The 18,946-nt window shown below is 43.9% G+C and overlaps 1 protein-coding gene across 2 annotated transcripts; it reads right to left on the minus strand.

Annotated features, from left to right (window-relative positions):
- Positions 1–572: 572 nt before the first annotated feature.
- Positions 573–14,944, minus strand: prdm11 (PR domain containing 11). 2 transcript variants are annotated; one of them, XM_079248061.1, is made up of 8 exons: positions 14,657–14,944; positions 13,698–14,126; positions 13,066–13,141; positions 11,353–11,612; positions 11,195–11,262; positions 6,182–6,369; positions 4,411–4,908; positions 573–3,515 (listed from the first exon to the last, which is right to left on the minus strand). In XM_079248061.1, exons 3-8 carry the CDS (start codon positions 13,091–13,093, stop codon positions 1,363–1,365), a joined length of 3,195 nt encoding a protein of 1,064 aa, XP_079104187.1. In that variant the 5' UTR covers positions 13,094–13,141; positions 13,698–14,126; positions 14,657–14,944; the 3' UTR covers positions 573–1,362. The 2 variants fall into 2 exon arrangements, with proteins under 2 accessions (XP_079104187.1, XP_079104186.1); XM_079248060.1 differs by lacking the exon at positions 13,698–14,126.
- Between the last annotated feature and the right edge of the window lie 4,002 nt (positions 14,945–18,946).

The raw sequence follows: 18,946 nt of genomic DNA on the forward strand, positions 1-18,946 counted from the left end.
CTCTATTAACCCTTTCATGCATGAATTAATAGACAATGCAATATCTTTTAAGTACAGTATTTTACCTCTACAGACATATGCAATACTTCTTTACTAGTGATATTTACAGTTTATCATAATTTATAATTTATTATATAAAACATTTCTAAAATATGTAATCATAATTACTGTATATTATGTAAATCTTCTAAAAATTCAAGCTGTTTTTCCTATTTATCGCAAAGGCAAACTTGTGTAATTGCATTATGTTCAGTTATATCATATATTTATTTATTCTCCAGTGAGTCGAAACGTATTTGATGACTCACTAACATCCACCGATGTGGTTTATTTACAAAAATACCAACCTGACTCATGAATATTCAAGGAAAGCGCTTGTAAATAGGCGTCATCTATAGGGCCACTTTGCATGAAAGGGTTAAAGAAACAATTCTTTCCAATTTACGATGCTTCTGACAAACAGCTGGACTGATGGTAATTTCCACTGCAATGAACAGAAATGCACTGCACTGAGTTTCGTCTTTCTCACCTCTATATCTGTAGAGAAAGAACCCAAAAAACAAGGGATGCAACATTCTGGATTTTCACTGATGTCTGACAGGACAATGTTTTCCAACAGGTTTTACACACTCCTGAACAAAACCTTAAGACTATGGAGCAAGGAAAGAGGATTTGTAACTCCGCATTTCACACTGTAACAAGTACACGTACATATTAAAGGGTGGATTCATTCTACGAGTCAGAAAGTACAAGTCAGTACACAATGAAGTACACAACATTTTATTTTACAGTCAAAACTCAGTCAGGGTTCTGTGATTCCCAACCGATCCGATAAAATGTTTGTGCTGATATGTATTTTCAGACTTCTAAAATTCACTTGTATTTTTTATGACTGCAGCTTTCTAAATTCATTTCTATTTCCTGACTTGTAAATTTACTTGTATTTTCTGATTTGTACATTTTACTTGTTTTTTTTTTTTTCCTGACTTGTAAATTTACTTGTACTTTCAAACTTGGAATAAATGTAGCTTTTCCTTTCTGAATTGGATTTTTCTCATTTTTATTTTCAGACTTGTAAATTTACTTGTATTTTCTGATTAGTACAATTCTACCAATTTTTTTCCCTGACTTGTAATAAAAATTAATTTTATTTTCTGATATGTATTTTCAAACATTTCAATTGTATTTCACAATCTGTATTTGTGTATTTGATATGCATGTACTTGTTACCAATATATAAATATAGGTTACAAACTACTTTAGCTCTTCATATGGTTCAGAACTGTCTGTGTTTGTATGAGGATCGGACTGTGTGGGGTTGTTGAATCATTCTGGTACTACGCTACAGTTTGGGTTTGTCTGTCAGACATCGGGGTAGAACTCTGTATTGACGTCAACACTGTGCAGGACAGACTTCTGATCAGCGACCGACATCCTGTTCAACACCTCAGGTGAGAGCGAGAAGCTACTGCAGGACTTCTCCTCGAACCAGCTGTCCAGCGCTCGCTTCCCATCAAAGTTGGCGAGGGACGGGCCGTTGACGGCCACGGTGAGCAGGTCGTTCATCTGCTCCAGTGTCAGCCGGGATCGATTGTTCTTATAGATCTTTTGCAGAGACCCCCGACCTTTATCGCAGCAGGCTGTGGAGCTGGGTAGGACCCGGACAACCTGCACGATGCGGTTGAGCAGTGGAAACCGCTGCTTGCATCTGGAGATGTGACTGATGACTTCTTTAAAACTGTTCATACCGTAGTACTCCGCTCTCAGCTCCTTCCATTCCACCACCAGGCTTCTCCTCGCCTCTGAACGGGCCTCCTGACCTGCAGAAGGAATGGACTCCAGGTGGTTGAGTATGATCTGGATTTCCTCCTCCCCGTAGGTTTGCAGGTCCTCTTGGCTGTGAGGCCAGGTGGACAGGTCCAGGACCTTGCAGGCTTTTGCAAAGGAACGACTCTGCAGGTCCAGCCTCTGAGACAGGATGCCCTGGCTCCGGTTGCAGATTTTTTCTCGGATGGACTGAAACTTGGACTCTGCAACACGCAAATTCTTCAAAGAAACGCCATTGAAACTTTCTCTGAAATTTTCCTCAAACTCTTGCAGGTATTCTCCGGGGCAGTCCACCAGCTGGCCGATCTCCTGAACTGCCTCTTCTATCTTGGCTTCAACCTGAGACACCAGCAGGTACTCCCCCTGGAAGGTGAGAGCTAATCGTGACAAAACAGTTATGATGTCCAGCAAGAAGTAGATGAGTTTTACTGACTGATAGTCAGTGAGGAACTGGAGAAGAGTGAGCGCGATGGCTGCAGCGTCAGCTCTTTGTGTCTGGCTGCTGATCTCCTTCAGGTGCGCCACAACCTCCAGGTAATCCTTGATGAGAGCGTTGAGGACATTGGGTTCTCCTATGATCCATCGCACGGCTCTGATGTCTCCCAGGAACTCGGTCTCCTCTGACAGTGTTGGAGCAGTGGCTCGCAGCTCGGCCATCATGCGGGGAGAGTAGCGGTAGAAACTGAGCAGCTGCTTCAGGTTGTTTTCCAGGTCCTCTAGGCATGACAGCTCCTTCCCACTGATGGCGTCCAGCACCTCCAAATGTGGCCGATGGATCATGATAGGAAGGCAGAGGATCCAGGGAAAGGTCTTTTGGACAGCCAGATACAGATTTGCTCTCATCCCTGAAGAGATGTTGGTGCCATCCACCCCAAGACCCACCACCAGCAGGTCCTGAAACCTGAGGCCCAGGACGCTGAAGGCACGGTCCATGATCTGGAGGTATCCGTCTACACTGGACACGCTCAGTTTCTGCAAGGACAGGAACTCTGTGTAAGGACAGCCCTCATTGCTTAGGAACTGGACATAAACTGCCACCATGTCTGCGAAAAGATCATCATTTTGGGCGTCCATTATGATGCTCAAAAAGGGCGACAGGCGCATCTTCTCAGAGAGATCCTCCTTTAAAGTCCGGGCGATGTGGTGGACAAGGATCTGACAGTCACCTTCATTCATGTACTGATCCACCACTTTGAGTTCACATTTCTTCAGCAGCTTGGCCAGCGGACGGAGGTCGGAGAAGGGTCGCCCCTCCAGAGCCAAATGATACGCAGCGTTGAACAGCAGCGTCATGTTCTTGCACATCTCCTCCGTCTTCTCGGGATGCATGCGCAGCTTGTACAGCTGCAGACACTTCTTGTGGAGGTTGCTCTGACTGTGGAGCTTGATGGTGTGGATCTTGAACTGCTTGGAGCCAATGATGAAGGCTGAGGTGCGAGATGACTGGACAGTGTACTGGCGGCAGACGTGGCACCACATCTCATTCAGGGTCGGTGAGTAACGGAGGAACCAGAACTTTTTCAGCCACTCCTGCTTGAAGCGGCGGATCCGTCTGCTTCCTCCGGAATAAAGCTTTGACGAGTCCTCTGGAGATATCACAAGATCTGCTGCGATCGACTCATCGGCCGAATCCACATCCTGGTCGTCTTCATCCAGAGCCACCTGGCTGGGCGTCAAGGCCTCCATCCCTACGAAGATAAACTCTACGTGAAATTCAACAATATACCAAAAACACAAATGAGGAGCAACTTCAATCTCCGCTATTTAAAGACATTAACCAAAATAATAACTATCTGCATTTTAGAATGCAGATAGTTATGTATAGTGCATCCAGGTGTACTTTCTCCACACCTGGAGAAAGTAGTTCTCTTTTCTCTGCATTAAATGCAAATCAGACCTATCTGGCTTTGCAGAAATGCCTCGAGAAGTTGGATTCAAGTTTCTAAATTAGTCACTGAGGTTTCTGAAGTAGAGGTTAAAGAAGATTCCTGTTTTTTTTGTCTGTTGTCGTAGTTAGTAGTCAATTTAAAGCACTACAACTTCCTGCACCAAGATGCAAACTCCTTGAGAAGCTCATCTTAACTGCCTGGAAGTGCATGTTACTGAATGCTGATACACCTCCATGGCCAAGAATGTCCACAAGCAAAAACCTTTTGGATACAGGCCCTCAAGGACTGGAGTTTGTCACCCTGGACCAGAGCTTAACTGTCTCAAGCTGCCCTTCTCTTATATGGCAGCATGGTGGCGTAGTGGTTAGCACTGCAGCCTTACAGCAAAACGGTCGCGAGTTTGAGCCTCACCTGGGGGAAAGTTTGAACAGCGTTCTTTCTGTGTGGAGTTTGCATGGCTTCCTCCAATCCCCAAGACATGCATGTGAGGTTAATTGCTCACTTCGAGGGAGAAGAGTCCCTACTTCTCACATGTCAGTCGCTCTTATTCAAAGGACTTACATGTGAGAAGTCGGCAATTAAGCGTCTACCAAATGAATGTAGATATACGTGCCCCTCTCTGTGCTGTTGTGTGAAGTGGACAGTATATGTGGGAAAAGATGGAATAGGTTCGGCAACTCTTTTTAGAACCCACCTTGAAGGTCCTCGATGGGGCCTTGCTCAGGATGTGGTGGGGCCTGATCAGGTTCTGACATCAGTGGACCGACCGTGGCCGCTTGCTCTCCTCTGAGACGAGACAGCTCCTCCTCCAGCTCCAGGATCCTCCTCTTCAGTTTGACACAGTTGGGACAAAAGGAGGTGGAGGCCTCCTGGCTGCTCTGGTTCTCCTGCTCCTTCTCCTCCACCTTCAGGTCAGGAACACTGAGGCTGCTTTCAGATGACGTGAAGCCCAGCTGGAGAACTGGTCCTTTACTCTCAGCAAGGAGGTGAGGTGAATTGCTGAAGTCCTCTCGAGAAGCTTCTAGGACATCTTTGAACATAAGATTGATCTTTCTCCTCTTGGCAGGAGGTTGGCCATCCAACTCCTCGTAGGGCTCTGTACCGGGGCAGATTTTGCCCTGCAGAGCTGACTGCAGGCAGGGAGATTTAAAGTCTTTTTGCAGTTTTGGCACAACTACTGGCTTCTTAGGATCTGAAACAAAATCAGTCCGATTATTTACACCCAAACATTCAAGAAAAATCTGACTCCCAAATTTGTCTTTAAAAGCTGAGTAACATGCTAAATACAAGATAATTCAAATGGAAACAGTCTAAGATTAAAAAAGCACAAACAGATAGGTGGTTAAATAGCACCATCTGCTGGGGAAAAGAGTCCAGTACTGATAGTGGGAACCTGGAGGAAAAAGGAAAGAGGCCTGCTAGGGATATACATACAACACAAACATTTGCCTACCTAAGTGAGTTAATTCATCATTCAGTTATGTGATACACTACACTACCTTTACAGAATACATGCAGTTCCTTTTGAAACTGCACCCAAAGATAAAGACTCCACCAAGCGGCAACCTCCGGTGGTTAAACGTGAAGCCTATGCAAAACAGAGCGAATCCCCATAGACTCCCATGTTAAAAAGACCAAATGCGCAGCAGATATAAACTTGTTTACAGCCTGGTACAAGAAACATTTTAGGTTTCATAGGTCAAATTTACCTTCAGGGATTTTTTTTAACTCCTCCGTTTAGAAGTAATTTCATCTTAGAATTTGTCATATTTAGAGAAGGGTCATTATGATTGACAGGCACCCGATCTCCTGCTTCAAGAGAAAAGAATATAAAACAACCGCAGTTTTTAGCTGGTAAACAGTGTCATTTAACTTTAGCACGCTTACCTCCGTCAGCTGGTTAGCGCTTGTTAGCTCCAGGTTAGCTTGGTTAGCGCTTAGCTACAGGCAAGTCAGAGTTGTCAATCATCCACCCCCACACTCACAACCCCCCCTCTCAGATCTACTTCTTTGCCCATTTTTGTATTTTCCGGTAGAGGTGACACGCGTGACCCTGTAAAGATGGCGATGGTAGAAACTGCCAAATGAGCTTCAATTCAGCTCTTCAGAAACCTACAGGTGATGTCACGGAGGCTACGCCCATCTTTTATATACAGCCTATGGGCTCAACATCATTTCCTCTTTGGTCTCTTTGTTTTACAGAGGTAAGGGGCTCCTTTTCTTATGGTGATCAAATGTGGTTATCTAGCCGTCAAACTGGGGCTTTTGAGTTAATCTGCATGACTTAAAGACAGGAACTAAATGTCTCCAAAGCATAGGAGCAGTGTATCACTGCAGAGTAAGGCCAACAAACCAAACATCTTCCCAGATCTTCAGTTCAAAATCATCTAATGCATTTCTGACATGCTCCTCCTGATTCTCCATGTTGTAAATACCCCCTGCAGCTCTGTTGTTGTCTGACTCACCTGTGTCCAGGTTACGATCGATGCTGTCCTGAGAGACACAGTGAAGTCGCTGGATGTAGTCGTCGCTGTACCAAACCCTCAGCTTCTCTCTGGCCACCAGCTTCCTGCACACTCTGAAGTAGATCTTTTCACCATGTTGGAATGCCGTCAGGTTCCTGTCGCTTTTCTCTGAGGAGGTCCGGACAAATCTGAAGGTCAGAAACAGAGTCATCCAACGTGAGGAAAGGGAACCTGTTATTGTTGTAGAGATTGTCCCCTCTGCAAGGGATTTTAAAAAAGTGGTCTCTGCAGAACATCAGAGGCTGCCCCCTTTTTTCCATGACATCTTTCAGGGTCAGTTTAGGGGATCTAGCAGCTAAGTGATTCTGGAAAAGACATTTCTGTGTCATTTTAGCTCAACTTCTGCTGCCACCCCCTGGGGAGTACCACAGGGCTCCATTCTTGGTCCACTCCCGTTTCTTTACAATTTCAAGAAAGCATGGTGTCTCATTTAATTTTTTACACAGATGACTGCCTTCTTGACTGTCACAACAACATCAGGGGATGGATTCCACTGAATTTTCACCATTTAAATGAAAAACAAAAATCATAAATTTCAATGTGACAACAGACATAAGCCTAAAACTTGACTCACAATCCCATGCTGTGGGTCAGTCTTATTTCTTCTAAGTCATTTTACTTGGACACCACTGTTTAACACCAGACATCACAAAGAACAAAAACACATAAACATGCAATGTATGGGAGACACTTTGTCTCTATTGGGGGGTACTGTGTTTTTATCAGGGGAGGTATGATATATGAGGGAAGATGTCACAAAGTGTTCGGCCTGTTTAGTATGGGTAAAAAGCCTTTGACTGGAATGGCTCAGCGTGTAGCCTGTAGTTTGTTTATACAAAATTGATTTCTATGCACAATCAAAGAGGAGTATATGTCACTGACCTGCGACAAGAAGAAAGTGGGTGGACATTTAAACAATATAAGGAAATGCTACGGCAAATACAGGCACAGTGACCTAAACCTGAGCAAAACATAAACTTAGCTGGTAGTAAACTTAGCTTCTTCAACATATCGGATATAGAAACTTAAAACAGTATTAAGGACAGAGTAAATTAAACACTATAAGAATTAAAATGAAAAATCATATGAAGGCAGTTTAAATAAACAGGTCTTAAGCACTTAAAATTAGGCGTCTGTGAAAAACAAGTGCCTCCTCCTCCAAATGCCGCCAAGAGATAGTTTTCTATGCTTTTTTTTTTTACCTTCGCACCTGGAATATTACAGCACACTTTTTTCTAAAACTTTTTTTTTTTCTTCCTTCTCACATCATTAGCTGGCACAAAATGCTGCTGCATGATTTCCAACTGAAAGCATAAAACTCTGGCTTTAGGATCCATTCACTGGCCTCAGTGGCTCCTTCTCTTGCTGGTTTAAAAAGATTTTTGCTCCCAGACCTTTAACATAGTCCAACCTGTTGTCTGTGACTTAATTTGTACCTTTTCAATAAACACTTTTATTATAATCTTCTACTGTTCCTTTATGTCCATATATATTTTCTGTTTTTTTCCATTTTTGCATTTTACTTCCTGTTTTTCATTTGTGCGGTTTTAGGTTCAGTTTTCGCCTAATTTCCTTGTGCAGGAATTTGGCCATCCATACTGCTGTTTCTAAAAGTGCTTCAAAAGTTAAATGAAATGATTTGGTACTGTAACATGTCAAAGTTCCCCTGAATCAGGTCAATGATGCCTTTAACAAATTGTCCTCTCTATACTGCTTCAATTTGGCTTCCTCCCACTCTTACTTTTGTGGAACATTTCTTACTTTTGGAGCTTTTTCCATTTCTAAAACGAAGGCGGAGACCCCAAAAATGGCATGACCCACAGAGACACAACTGGCAGTGTTTACCAATCCCAAAACCCATAACCTTTTCCATTGAGTCCCGAGTCTGTGCCAAGGCCTTATCACAGTGGGATATTTCCAAAGCACCTCCTCTAGGACATGTCTAGAAGTAGATCTGCTCAATGAAGTCAATGCAATCACATCAAAAGCAGAGATGCAAGCAGGCCAAACTGGAAACTGGCCACCCCTTTGCTGTCCTTTGAAACTCTGTCCATAAAGGCTATAAACAGGTCTGTAACAAAGGGCAGCCCTGTCCCACACCCACTGGAAACAAGTTTGACTTACTGGCAGCGAACAAGCTCTCACTCTGATTGTACAGGAACAAATGCGGCCATTAAAAAGGACCCAATAATCGCTGGACATATGGACCATGGTCATAAGTCTTCTTCAAGTCAATGAAATACAAGAAAACATGTTGATCAAACTCCATGACATTTTCCAGCATCTTTGTGAGGTTAAAGAGCGATGACTCCAGTGTTTCACAACCAAAAGCTGTGCTCTTCCTCCTGAATCACAGCTTTATGCATAAGCTGGACTCTTCTTGCCAGAACTCTGGTTTCAGGTTTCAGGCCAACCACTGTAATCACACTTTACGATCGACAACCACATGTCTTGTACACCTGTTTGTAGAGATGAACTGATTGAGTAGTTGGATCATGTAATGTAAACTTGATGAGCTTGTGGGTTACAGCTGTGGGGTCTTTAGTCTGTTTTTAAAACTTTGCATGACTGAGACAATACCATGTTTAGAAATATACAACTTAAGCTATGAGCGAATCAATGTAAACAATATTCAGGTTGGAAATACAGTAATTCTGCCTGCGCAAGTGATAGATTAAGTGTAGAAACACATGATAAGAGGCAGACAGGTGCAGCTGGAGTCTCTTCTAGTCTGGTTACTTTTTAAATCGAGGTCAGATGATCAGAACTGTACAGCATTTATTTGTGTACATCTCAAGCTTCTCTCAGGAAAATCTGTATCACACTTAACAGTTCCCTGACCTTTGCAAAAAGGTAGTACAGAGGGATTGAAATTTAATCTAAATGCGATAGGCAGCTCAGTGCAGTGGTTCAGTCTAGTTTCTATCATCTGAGGTTTATAAGTAAAGTGAAGCTTTATCTTCCTCATGACATCCTAGAAAGGGTCGTTCACACTTTTATCTTCTATAGACAGGATTACTACAACTCACTTTTTACTGGGATTGACCAGTCTCTCAGCTTTCCGCCTGTTAACGGGGAACAGACGGTGTGAGCGCATGACCCCTGTACTGTATATTCTTGACTGGCTACTGGTCTCTTTTAGAATAGTTTTTAAAGTTTTACTTTTGGCTTTTAAATGTTTAAATGGTCTGGCACCTTTGTACCTTTCTGAGCTTCTACACCATCACCGTCCTGTTAGCCCTCTTAGATCGGAAGACCCGATGCTTCTAGTAGTCTCTAGGACTCGACTCGAGACTCATGGAGACAAAGCCTTTTCCACAGCAGCCCCCAAACTCTGGAATGGTCTCCCTCTTTCTGTGAGGTCGGCTAGGACTAAGTGGCTTTAACTACTGACGCCCGATTCATGCGCCCGATTTTTGCAAGCACTCGACAGCTGCATGAATGCATCAAAATACAGTATAACAGTTCACTGTTCGTGAACTTGCAGGGCCACATTTAGAAGACAATGATGTGTCTGAAGGGGAACTGTTTGAGCTATTCTTCAACAAAGAGATCATCGCTCTGTTTGTCCGCGAGACTAATCGGTATGTAGACCAAGTAAAAGATGCAAAGGGGTACAGAGCAGGACGATAGAGTCGTGCTGCTTTTGAAGCAGGTAGGCATGACTTTTTTCTGTTTGTGAAAAAGAATGCAGTTTTATAAGGAAAAATTTTATTTTTTATGCAGTGTGATGAAGGTTAAGTCTCTTTTAAAAACTCATGTTTTCACGTTGGCTTTTAACTCCAGAGAGAGCTGGACCACCAGGTCTTTTCTGTCTTATATGGTCTTTTTAACTGTTTTATTGTCTTTTAACTGTTTTTATTTTTTTATGCTATTAATGTTGATTCATTTTATTTTACCTGTACAGCACTCTGGTTACCTTGTTGTATGTGAAAGTGCTCTATAAATAAAGTCTTGATTGATTTTGGAATATGTGCATCACAATGGATGGAAACGACCACATACGTTCTCTCTCCAAGAAGGGAAGTGTCACATTTCAAGAAGCCTTTTTCCACCAAAGGTCAGGGCAGGGACGCATTTTTTTGTGTTAACAAGTGAAATTTTGTCAGGAACTAGAATATCCAACCCAGCCTACTTCTTTGGGACCCTTCTGTCGGGGTATCAATCTAACTGATCCAACTCAAGAGGGTGGAGTTTGACTCTGCAATCCTTTGATTGGTACTCCCCATCCGTCCGGACATGAAAACGAAGCAGGAATGACTCTTTGTTTAGAGCAACAAATTTTTATTTTTGTTGATTAAATCTCAGTCTAAAATGACATTATGAAACACTGTTCCGAGGACGTCTGAGGAGGTCCAAACTCTCCCTAGGATCAGTGGGGATGAAAAGATCCAGAGAAAACTTGACTAAGCAAGGCGTCGCACTGCGATGGTGTCATGCTAACATGTAGCGATCTGATCCAGCTGATACGTTGTCTCTCAGGTATGGCTACGGTTGGCTGTAGGAACGCAACATTACAATTAACTGTCCCGTCCCGACCCATATCCGTTATGGAAACAAGGCTTCAGTTTATTGACTGAATCCAGTCCTCGAGATCTATCCTGTCATTTTTAGATGCATCCCTTCTCCGACATGACTGAACTGAATGAACGGCTCGTGACCAGGCCTCCGCAGAGATGAATTATGTGTACATGAAGGAACTCAGCCATTTGATCCAAGAATGTTGGAGAAGGGTTGCATCTACAATTTGCAGCATAGCAGATCTTGAGGATTGGACTTGGGCACCCCGGACTGAGGAAATGGAACACTTTTATGGAATGGAACAGGGTTCCCCTGGATGAATAGGGATTGGGATGAGGCCATGAAAGCAACTAGCAAATCACAACAGTTCTAATCAATAAATGTGACATGAGCTTCTTAATTATACCACTACGTAGAAAGTGTAAGCATTACCTCATCCAGTTGGCTTTGGTCTCATCGCTTCCATCAACAGACTGATATGTGTTGCTCAAACCAACAATCTGAAACATTGAAGGAGGATTTGCTGAAAATCTGACAGAGAACTGGTTTCAAACCAGCATCAAACTTCCCATCAGACTGGCTGAACTTACAATCCAGGAGAAGAAGCCAGATGACTCGTCCTTGGTCACCAGTTGTCCCTCATACGGACCGAACACCGCCCCCTTAGGGAAGATTGCCTCCACGCAGCGAACATCCACCTCGTCTCCTTCCGTGAAGACCTCTAGGCCCGATGGGACTGTAAGCGCTGCCCTGTTAGATGTTCCCAGGGCTACGGGTGTATCGGGAACAAACAGCGGAGGCCCGTGGGATGGACAGTCCTTCTGGAAATAGTCCTGACACTCCTCACAGACTGAAGGAGAAACCCACATCAACATAAAACAAAGATCAAATATGTTTTTATTCATATTTAGGGAAACATCATAAATGAGAATTAAGAAAAAATACATACATTTAGAAATCAATCAGATATTCTGGCCTAAAACTATCACACAGCATCCCCACTCCAGAACCAATCAGATTTCTCTAAACACTAACCAATCACAGGGAGAGAAGGGTATATATTCTGTGTCCACAAACTTTCTCTGTGCAGAAAACAACTCCTACAACCACCTGACAAAGCCAGAATGACCATCACAGCCAACCGAAGGCCCGTTTATCCTCCCTATACGTACCTAAACAGATGTCCACAACATCAGTGTCCTCCTAATCTCGTACCTCACCTTTATGTTAGCATGGCTGTTATGCGATGCATCCACCAGAGGGCAGAATGGAGTTCACCTCTGAGTTACGGCATACATTTCAGACCGCAAACATGGAGACGCTGCTTTTGCGTCTCAGAAAGATACATAAAAATAAGCAGCGCAGAGGTCTGTGTGGCCAGTGAATACGTCACGGCATCTTTTCTTTGCTCCTTTCACAGGTCAGCTATCCTGCTAAACACTCTCCGTAGGGGTTACTGGTGGTACTGCTCTATTTAACATCAGGCGATGCATTCGTAAGCTCCCTGAAAACTAAACAAATTCTGGAAAGGACACAAAACTCTCAGTATCCTTTCTCACCTTATAAGGGTGGGAAAATCTAATTAAAAAATCAGGTATCGGGATTTTTTGCTCTACAATTTCAAAATCTTTTTTTGTTTAAAAAAAAGTTGTTTTTTTCAAATAAATAAAAATAATCCATTATCCATTTTTATTGCTTTTATTGATCTTTTTACTTGTCTTCTTGAGCATTACAGCAGCAGAATAATGGTCTGGCTACTGTGTTGTTTTTTCCTGATTGAAATTAAGATAAAATGACGAAATGGCAAAAAATGTTTTCTACATTTTTTTTTGTTTTTAATCTACAAAAATCAGCATATCGAATAATTGTGAGAATCGCAATTTAAATCGAAATGGCACCCAGCAAATCTGAAGCGAGCATATCGTCACAGCTTAGCATATAAGTGGGCTGTTAAGGTTACTGTGTTCATGGATACTTAAATGTTTCTTTCTGGAGATGTAAAAAAAAAAAAAAAAAATCAGCTTATTAATGATTTCCTACATGTTTTATTTATCCATAAAACAACACAGAGCCTAATCTTAATCATCCAATGAAAACACTGAGATCTTGCATACTCTGCAGCACCATGACGTACTTGAAAGTGTCATTCACTGATGTGAACACAAACAGAAACCCATGAAAATGAAGGTAGACAGTGGTAGAATGGGATCAAATCATTCTCTAAACAGAGACAAACGGCTTTATTTGTGTACATAACATGTGATCTGCTCTGACACAGTGGAAGAGATCAAGCTGAGACTCACACCAGAGGTCCAACAAGTGCTTGCTCATGGTGGAACCATGTTGGCCGAACCAGCTGGCCGTCTTCTTCACAACACTCTGTGGAGCAAAACAAAATCAGTCATTTTGGATTTTACCATCCCACACAGGTGAACTAATGTTAGCAGGCATTAGCTTCGCTACCAGAACTTTACTGAGGTGTAGGTACACCTCTCAAGTCGCTTAACAACATATCTAATCAGCCAATCGTGTGGCAGCATTTGGTCATGAAGACATGGTGAAGACGACTTGCTGAAGTTCAAACTGAGCATCAGAACACAGAACATGGCATGTTGTTGGTCTGAGTATTTACTGGGATTTTCACACACAACCATATCTACTGTTTAAAGAGTAGGGCCTGAAGACAAAAAAATATCCAGCGAGCAGCAGGTGTCTGGACCCAAGAAGGGTCAGAGGAGAATGGACAGACTGGTTGGAGATGACAGAAAGCCAACAGGACTCAGCACTGGTTCCAACCGAGACCTGCAGAACATCATGTCTGAAGACACAACCCGTCCAGCCTGGAAGCAGATGGTCTCCAGCAGCAGAAGACCACAGCGGGTTCCCTCCTGTCAGTAAGAACAGGAAACTGAGGCTACAATTCACACAGACTCACCAGAACTGGACAATAGAAGATGGAGAAACGTTGCTGGTCTGATGAGTCTCCAGTTCAGCTCCACATTCACATGGTAGGATCAGAATCTGCTGGTTTTGGTGACACTTTGGTCGCTCAGTACCACCATGACCTGGTTTAACCTCCACAGCCTGCCTGAGTCCTGCTGCTGACCATGTCCATCCCTTTCTGAGCACAGTGTAGCATCTTCTGATGGAAACTTCCAGCAGGATGATGCATCACGTCACAAAGCTGCCTCCGATTAAGCAGTCAAGTTACAGAAAAGCTCCTGCAGAGACGTTCAGTTGCTTAAAGCTCAATGATGACATGGTCAGAAGGTTGCTGGAGATGTTCAGTAGAAATCAGTGACTGCAGACGTCAGAACGGCTTTTAGAAATGTGATGTTTGCCTCCTCTGTGTCTGAGGAAATCACTAAATAAAAACAAATTCACAAATACATAATGTATGCTTCAGCTGTGGATAAACACCTGCCTCTTTATGATAGATAGATAGATAGATAGATAGATAGATAGATAGATAGATAGATAGATAGATAGATAGATAGATAGATAGATAGATAGATAGATAGATAGATTATACCTCCTTCAATTAACTTCACACTTTTTAAGGCGTATAAGATGTAAAATTAAAGCAGTTCTTTGGACCTGGACGTGATCCGAGTCCTGCATGCTTCTGGACCAGAACCATGATCTGCAGGAGCTGCTGTCATCACAACCAGAAGAAACCACAAAACACTCACAAACTAAAAGTTGCCTTCAACTTTGTGCGTCATTACTCATGTGTCCGCGTCTGAAATGAGCGGATAGTTGGAGAGTTTGCGGCTGCACCAGATCTGCGCCACGCTTTCTCCGCTCTGCCTTCATCTGCAGGCTGCTGGCAATCTGCCTGCTGCTTTCGGAAGCCATTTTCAGTGGCCATAGTGGCCACCGACACGAACCCACCTTGTGCGGAGACGCAGCAAGGACACGGCACGTCTCTCCCGGTTCCAGCTAGCTCTCCTCCGCCCTCCCACCGGCCGCAGAGCGCCGACGTCCCAGTCGCTGGTTCCGCGGCTGCTCGCGATGCAAAGTTTGGTGTGATTGTTTCTTTTTGTTTTTTTTATTTTTTTGCACCGACTCAGTTGCCTCCTCGAGCTGTGACCACCATTTTTTATCACAGGAAATGACATGGAAAAACGGAAGAAAGCAACTGCGCAAAAATTAAATTTAACCGAGTGAAATATGAGGCAGAGTGCGGTCCGCTGCGGCCGCCTTACAGTCCACCTCCAGCCGCTTCACGGTCCACCTCCAGCCGCTTCACGGTCCACCTCCAGCCGCTTCACGGTCCACCTCCAGCCGCCTCACGGTCCACCACCAGCCGCCTTACAGTCCACCTCCAGCCGCTTCACGGTCCACCTCCAGCCGCCTTACAGTCCACCTCCAGCCGCTTCACGGTCCACCTCCAGCCGCCTTACAGTCCACCTCCAGCCGCTTCACGGTCCACCTCCAGCCGCCTTACAGTCCACCTCCAGCCGCTTCACGGTCCACCTCCAGCCGCCTCACGGTCCACCACCAGCCGCCTTACAGTCCACCTCCAGCCGCTTCACGGTCCACCTCCAGCCGCCTCACGGTCCACCACCAGCCGCCTTACAGCCCACCACCAGCCGCCTTACAGCCCACCTCCAGCCGCTTCACGGTCCACCACCAGCCGCCTTACAGTCCACCACCAGCCGCCTTACAGCCCACCTCCAGCCGCTTCACGGTCCACCACCAGCCGCCTTACAGTCCACCACCAGCCGCCTCACGGTCCACCTCCAGCCGCTTCACGGTCCACCTCCAGCCGCCTCACGGTCCACCACCAGCCGCCTTACGGCCCACCTCCAGCCGCTTCACGGTCCACCTCCAGCCGCTTCATGGTCCACCACCAGCCGCCTTACAGCCCACCTCCAGCCGCTTCACGGTCCACCTCCAGCCGCCTCACGGTCCACCTCCAGCCGCCTTACAGCCCACCTCCAGCCGCTTCACGGTCCACCTCCAGCCGCCTCACGGTCCACCTCCAGCCGCCTTACAGCCCACCTCCAGCCGCTTCACGGTCCACCTCCAGCCGCCTCACGGTCCACCTCCAGCCGCCTTACAGCCCACCTCCAGCCGCTTCACGGTCCACCACCAGCCGCCTTACAGCCCACCTCCAGCCGCTTCACGGTCCACCTCCAGCCGCCTCACGGTCCACCTCCAGCCGCTTCACGGTCCACCTCCAGCCGCCTCACGGTCCACCTCCAGCCGCTTCACGGTCCACCTCCAGCCGCTTCACGGTCCACCTCCAGCCGCTTCACGGTCCACCTCCAGCCGCCTTACGGCCCACCTCCAGCCGCCTTATAGTCCACCACCAGCCGCCTTACAGCCCACCTCCAGCCGCCTTACGGCCCACCTCCAGCTGCCTTATAGTCCACCACCAGCCGCCTTACAGCCCACCTCCAGCCGCCTCAGCGGCCGTGACGGAGCCGGTGGCCGACCGGAGATGCAGCTTCACATCGTTACACAACTAAGGAAAAGTTCAGTATGATACAGTTTTAGAGAAGAAAAGGCAGGATTTTAGAGGTTTGAAGGTGGTCGTGTTTTTAATAAAAGGATACAACATTAATACATGTTTGATTATCCACCTTGTTGGTTTGTTTTTTCCTGTCAGAGTGAGAAGCCACAAAGAACTGCAGTAACCATCAATATATTACACAAGTCCTATTGGGTGGGATTATATGTCCTATTACAAGTCCTATGTTTTATTGAAATATATTTACAATACAATACAACAGATATACAGGATAATTTTATAATTTCAGGCTCAGGGGCAGCATCATAGATCATTCTGGTTTTCACAGCTTTTGAATTTGTGCAAAATTTCAATGACTTCATGTACATTTGGACATAACGTAGGACAACTGACATATTTGGTTTTTGGTATTTTTCTGTTAGTTTTGTGAAAAATGTCATATTCATATGTTTTGTTTAAAAAGTTTAGATGCTGTGTAGAATGTAAATAAAAACAGGAAAACCCAGTCCGTATTTTATTCCCAGGAACACGGACAGCATGTTGAAACCAAGACATTTTATCACTGAATGAAACATACGAGCTGATTGTAAATCTGATTTAAAAAAATAAACCCTGACAAAAAAAAAAAAAAAAAAAAAGCAGCATGCGACATCTAATGAGGTAAAATAGCAACAGGGCAGCAGGGCTATAATCAATCAATAAATCTTAATTTATACTTTAATTTATAAAGCAGTTTTCATACTTTAAAATGCAACTTTACGTTTTTGACATTGACAACACATTTACCCATGATTCCCCCAAATCATAAACCCCCCCAGACACAAACACAAGATGTGCATGAAAGTGAATTAACATATGTAAATATAAATGTGGAACAGTCTCAGAAAAATGAGAGCTTGAGGTTGGAAACAGCTGAGCTACACAAAAAGATTCACAGAATTGGGAGGAGTCTCTGTGTGTTGGAAAATGTCACAGAATAAGCTCTCTGTACCATGATATATAAAACATTTACATGTCACATTTCTTAAATTTTAATTCTAATTTTCTAGTAAAATCAGTGAAATATGGTGCAGCTAAACAACTCCATTCATAATTATAACCTAAAGAATTTTTTTGTGTTTTTCTGAGGAGAAAACAGAGTATTTACTCTTTCTTTTTAACAGTTTGTAACACTTTTTAGTTTTTTTTTAAATTAACTTTAGACAAAAAAGGTTAATGGCTCTATATAGAAAAAAGTTTGATCATTATTGTGAAGTTTATCATTTTTATGATTATTTGGATTTTTTAAGTTCACATTGCTGTTTGTATAGTTAAACTTTAAGGTATTTGAACTTCATGCAAATATTTAACATAAGGAGTTCATGACATCAGTGTCTTTCTGTACCAGATCTTTAACCTCAGAGTATGTAGCATGTTGCTGAGACTTTTTATGACATGTTCTTTCAACTTTGTGTTCTATAGATAATTTTGAATGATAATTTCTTCCAATGGGATGAATAAAGAATCTCTCACTGAAAAAAAGGCTGGGCTCGTCCGGGATTTGAACCCGGGACCTCTCGCACCCTAAGCGAGAATCATACCCCTAGACCAACGAGCCGATGCCCGACTCCTCACATCTGGAAGAATCTTCCCAAAACTCCAGCAGCTGGAAGAAGTTTTTCCTGATGATGTGGCATGGAAAGCCAAACCACTGTGTTTTACTCTACACCACCCTCTGGTGGTGAACACTGGTATTTTCACATAGCTGTGCATTAAATGTTGCACTGGACCTGAGGCATGCCCCTACATGACAAGAAAATATATTTGGATGGACATTGAACCTTTGCAAGCACAGACTTTCTGAACACATCATGAACCAGGAAGTCCCACATTATATTCAGTTTGCTGTCTTTGAAAGTTTCCCTGTAACAAAGCGGGAACATTTCCCTTTTAAAAAGAAAAATTAGGAAATTCAGTTTGATCCTCGGTTGGGGCGAGGTTTGGACAGTGGCCTGTCCAGCGTGTACCCTGCCTTTCGCCCAAAGACTGCTGGGATATGATAGGCTTAGGATAATGAATGAATGAATGAATGTATGTCATGAGTCATTGGCTTACTTGCATAAGAAGCTGAACACACCTTTTTATTTATTTTTAGTTCCATATGTGGTCGCACGGAATGTCTTTTAAAATGTGTGTTCTTCTGAACTGTTTTGTCACGGAAGTCTATAAAAAAAATATACTAGCAATTCACTTTCTAAAAGCAAAATAAGCTGGGCTCGTCCGGGATTTGAACCCGGGACCTCTCGCACCCAAAGCGAGAATCATACCCCTAGACCAACGAGCCACCTGCCTACATACGAAAGCAGTTTCGTTTTTAAATTTTAATAGAAGTGATGATGCATTCCTTACGCTTTTATGTATTATTATCTACTTCACTTAAGGCGATGGTCAAGTCTCCGAATGCGTCTGTCTGTTTGCCCATTTGTTTTTTTTTTTTTTTTTTTGTTTTTTTTTTTGTTTTTGTTTGTTTGAAGAAATCTTAGGAATGAAATGAAGCACAATTTATATTTTGAGGGCGATCCGGTGTTATGTTGGTTTCCGAATATTGGAATATTTTCTGAATATTGGATTAGAAATTAGGAGGAGGTGGAACCACTGCCTCCCCTCTCTCCGACCACATCTGCAGCGCTGCAACCCAGCTGGGACACACAGGAACACCAGTATGT

This window comes from Telmatherina bonti, assembly GCF_933228915.1.
Source record: "Telmatherina bonti genome assembly, chromosome: 2".
In the NCBI taxonomy this organism is placed as follows: domain Eukaryota; kingdom Metazoa; phylum Chordata; class Actinopteri; order Atheriniformes; family Telmatherinidae; genus Telmatherina; species Telmatherina bonti.